Source organism: Otolemur garnettii, unplaced genomic scaffold (genome assembly GCF_000181295.1).
Source record: "Otolemur garnettii isolate 467f Iridium unplaced genomic scaffold, OtoGar3 scaffold00045, whole genome shotgun sequence".
Lineage (NCBI taxonomy): Eukaryota > Metazoa > Chordata > Mammalia > Primates > Galagidae > Otolemur > Otolemur garnettii.
In genome coordinates this window covers 819,335-823,771 of record NW_003852440.1, presented here as the reverse complement: position 1 = coordinate 823,771, position 4,437 = coordinate 819,335, and the positions used below count along the sequence as shown (strand labels likewise).

Genomic DNA, 4,437 nt, shown 5'->3' with positions numbered 1-4,437 from the left:
CCTGTGGTCCCAGCTACTTGGGAGGCTGAGGCAAGAGAATTTCTTAAGCCCAAGAGTCTGAGGTTGTGAGCTGAGATGCAACCGCACTACACCCAGGGCAACAGCTTGAGACTCTGTTTCAAAAAAAAGAAAGAAAAGGTAGGGAAAGAGAGAGAGAAGGAGGAGGAAAGGAACAGCAGACAGAGGGAAGGAGGGAAGGGGTGGGAGTCCCTGTGTATGGCACACCTTTTGAGGGCAAGACACGAATATAGAGGGACTTTACCTAACAAATGCAATCAGTATAACCTGGTTTCTTATACCCTCAGTGAATCCCCAACAATAAAAAATAATTTTAAAAAAATTGAGAGAAACAAAAAGCCATTTTTGTTAAAAAATTTTACTTTCACCTTATGGCAAGTTGTGTCACATTAACTAATAGACTTTTCCTTTTCTCATACTGTTTGTGTCAAGAAGTATGTACCTTTCCTTAGAGCGAGCAGCAATTATTTTAACTGCCCTTAACTGATGTAGCAAAAATTGAAATAGAGAAAATTTGCCTGCATTTGTACTGTTGCTCTAAAATGCTGTCAGAAAAAAAAATGTATCAAAAATGATTTTATTTTACTAGGTTGCTTGGGTTACAAGATCTGGCAAAACAGAGTTGGCAGAACCAATTGCCATTCGTCCTACTAGTGAAACAGGTAAGGTTGGGCCTTGGAGCAGGAAAAAGCTCATTGAAACAGTAGAGAAAACTTTCAGGGTTAAGTCTCAGTTTTTGTTTGTGACATTCATGATGTTGACAATATAAAGTTTAATGCCTATCGATAAAGATGGAATGCAAACTTGGTTCTCTAGAATTTCATTCTCTGTACAGTATTTATCACAGAGCTCTTTAGACATGGGTTAAAAAAAAAACAAACTCATTTTTTTACTTTGTGCTGTCATTTTTTAGAGCTTTTCAAAGAATTTGGGGGAGGGTGATTTTTATTCTTAGAATTGATTATAAAGTTGCAAATACTAACTTTTTTTGTCCTTTCCCTTTTTTTGAGTCAGAGTGTCACTATCTTGCCCTCAGTAGAGTACCATAGCGTCTCAGCTCACAGCAACCTCAAACTCTTGGGCTTAAGCAATTCTCTTGCCTCAGCCTCCCAAGTAGCTGGCCACAGGTGCCCACCATAATATCCGGCCATTTTTTTGTTGCAGTTGTCATTGTTTAGCTGGCCCGGGCTGGGTTTGAATCCACCACCCTCAGTAATATACTAGTGTTTTTAACAAACAAACGTGTTTAAAACAAATAAAATATGAGAAGTAGTCAAAGTAAATTAAATGGTAAACGTAAATTACATATGAAGAATATAAAATATGGGCCAGGTATAGTGTTCACAGCTATAATCTAACACTTTTGGAGGCCAAGGCATGAAGATTTCCTGAGGCCAGAAGTTTGAGGCTGCAGAGAGCTATGATGACACCACTGCACTCTAGCCCAAGCAACAGAGTGAGACTCTGTTTCCAAAAATACCTATAAAGACAGTAGAACCTCCATAGTTGACCACTGACCTACATTGATCACCCTCTTAAGTTGACCTGATTTTCATAGACCAGGAATATGCTAAGGTCTAGTTCCTTATGTTGATGTACAGTATTTTTCAGTTTCTTGTAGTCCCTTGGGTGCTCAACTTAACAGAGTTCTATTATATATGAAGTACAATGAAGTTCAGGTAAATTTATATACTTCAATAATCTTCTTTATGAAATAGATAATGCTATTTACTTAACCATTATAAACATTGGAAATAGATTTGCATGAATATACATTTGAGTCGTATTAATTATGTTGCTGGTTTAAATCTTATTAGATTCAAAGGAGAAAAAAAACCGAGGTGATAAACGGCTGCTCTTTTCTTGTGTCTTTCAGTCATGTATCCTGCATATGCAAAGTGGGTGCAGTCACACAGAGACTTGCCCATCAGGCTCAATCAGTGGTGCAATGTGGTGGTAGGTATACACCCCTCTTGAATTCTTTTATTATTATCATTCTGGTTTTTATAAAGAGCTTTTTTTTGTCCTTTTCCTTTAAACAGAGCTTTACTTTGCTGCCCTTGGTAGAGTGCCATAGCGTCATAGCTCACAGCAGCCTCAAACTCTTGGGCTTAAGCGATTCTCTTGCCTGATCCTCCTGAGTAGCTGGGACTATAGGCGCCTGTCTCAATGCCCAGCTATTTTTAAAGACGAGGTCTTGCTCTGGCTCAGGCTGTTCTCGAACTCCTGAGCTCAGGCAGTTGACCGCTTTGGCCTCCCAGAGTGCTAGGATTACAGGCATGAGCTTCTGTGCTCGACCTTTTTCTTTTTCTTTTCAAAGGTTTGGGAATATGGAAATACTTTGAAGTATTTTGGATTACAATTAGAATTTTTGGTTTCTTACCATGGAAAGTTGTTAATAGAAATTGTGAAGTTCTTTTTAATGACTTGTATTCTTGCCTCTTTCAGCGCTGGGAGTTCAAGCACCCTCAGCCTTTCCTGCGTACTCGTGAATTCCTTTGGCAGGAAGGGCACAGTGCTTTTGCTACTTTTGAAGAAGCAGCAGAAGAGGTATAGGAAGTTGACTTCCTTATTAACTATATCCCATTTCTTGGTCAGGCTCTGTTATTTTGTTACTTAAAATTTATATAACACCTATTAAAAGAAAATCAGATCAATTCAAATGTACTATGTGGGTTTAAGACACCACTTATTGAAATGTTCAGTAAATAAAGTGCTGTTTTAAACTTCCAGATGAAAATACTTTTGGACTTTAATGTATGGAAAAGTTATAAGTCTATGATTGAAATTAATTACTTTTTAGGAGATTTGTGTGATTAATGTGTATTTTTAATAAACATATATTTTCTCTTAATACTCTAAATTGATGTACATTTTAAAAAGTTATTGAAGAACTTTTCATATTGCTTTGTGAACTGTCTTCCTTAATAAATTCACATTGGCTGCTTTCACCTTTTTATTAAAGAAAGTATTTATTGTTTAAAGTACTTTCCAAATGCAGTTAGTTTTACATACATTCATCTACAATGAATAATATACCCTAAATTTGAACACGTTTACATTTAAAATGTTGATCCAGGTCTTGGTGATACTTGACTTATATGCTCAAGTATATGAAGAACTCCTGGCAATTCCTGTTGTAAAAGGAAGAAAGACTGAGAAGGAGAAATTTGCAGGAGGAGACTACACAACTACAATAGAAGCATTTATATCTGCTAGTGGAAGAGCTATCCAGGTATCAGGCGGCGACTGTAAGCACAGGCCATGGGAGGATCCACGAATTTCTTCTGTCAGAGAAATTCTCTCTTTTAGAGAATAAATAGTTCATGTGCTTTCCATATTACAATTTCAAGCAAGTCCCATTTCTGTAAATATTCAAGGTCTATTAAATCATGATGTGTTCTAAATTACCAAAGTATAGATTGCTTTTTAACCTTGGTAGGTGAAGGTATTCATATGAAAGGGGCTGCCCAGAGCAAAACATTTGGAAATAGTTTTTTTTTTTTTTAAATAATTCTTGTCTCTTATTATGCTTATATTTTAAAACTTTATTTAATGTAAAAGGGAGATAAAAGCTCTAGTGTCATTTAAAAGCATATGGTCTTATAGTAATCATTTGCAAAGGTGTAATAAATTATTAAAATTAAAGCTTAAATTTCTCTATTTTAGGGAGGAACATCACATCATTTAGGGCAGAATTTTTCTAAAATGTTTGAAATCGTTTTTGAGGATCCAAAGGCACCAGGAGAGAAGCAATTTGCCTATCAGAATTCCTGGGGCCTGACAACTCGGACTATCGGTGTTATGACCATGATTCATGGGGATAACATGGGATTAGTATTACCACCCCGTGTAGCCTGTGTTCAGGTAAGAAAAATATTTCCATTTATTGTTCATTTTATAAAATACAACCCATATTTATTTGCTAAAGGGAATCGGAAAGGGTGATTTTTTTTTTTTTTTTTTTTTTTGAGACAGAGTCTCACTGTGCCGCCCTCAGTACAGTGCCTTGGCATCACAGCTCACAGAAACTTCAAACTCTTATGCTTAAACGATTCTCTTGCCTCAGCCTCCCAAGTAGCTGGGACTACGGGTGCCCACCACAGTTCCTGGCTATTTTGCTGTAGTCGTCATTGTTGTTTGGCAGGCCTGGCAGCTCTGGTGTATGTGGCTGACACCTTGGCCACTAAGCTACAAGCACTGAGCCGGAAAGGCTGATTTTTCTGAATACCATTCTAGTAGATATCTGTGATAATATAAACAACATAAAATATAGTATTGTGTAACTGTATCATTTGCGTTGTTTCTTACTCTTTTTTTTTTTTTTTTTGGAGACAGTCTTACTATGTTGCCCTCAGTAGAGCATATCACAGCTCATAGCAACCTCCAACTCTTGGGCTCAGGTCATCCTCCTGCGTC

General features: G+C 37.1%; 1 protein-coding gene across 1 annotated transcript in view; it reads left to right on the top strand.

Moving 5' to 3' along the window:
- The window catches only part of EPRS (glutamyl-prolyl-tRNA synthetase), an 82,977-nt gene that overhangs the window by 62,852 nt on the left and 15,688 nt on the right, over positions 1–4,437 (top strand). The window contains exons 21-25 of the mRNA XM_012805910.2: positions 608–680; positions 1,895–1,974; positions 2,467–2,568; positions 3,098–3,253; positions 3,688–3,885. Coding sequence (XP_012661364.2) covers positions 608–680; positions 1,895–1,974; positions 2,467–2,568; positions 3,098–3,253; positions 3,688–3,885 — 609 coding nt within the window. The remainder of the gene's footprint in view (positions 1–607; positions 681–1,894; positions 1,975–2,466; positions 2,569–3,097; positions 3,254–3,687; positions 3,886–4,437) is intronic.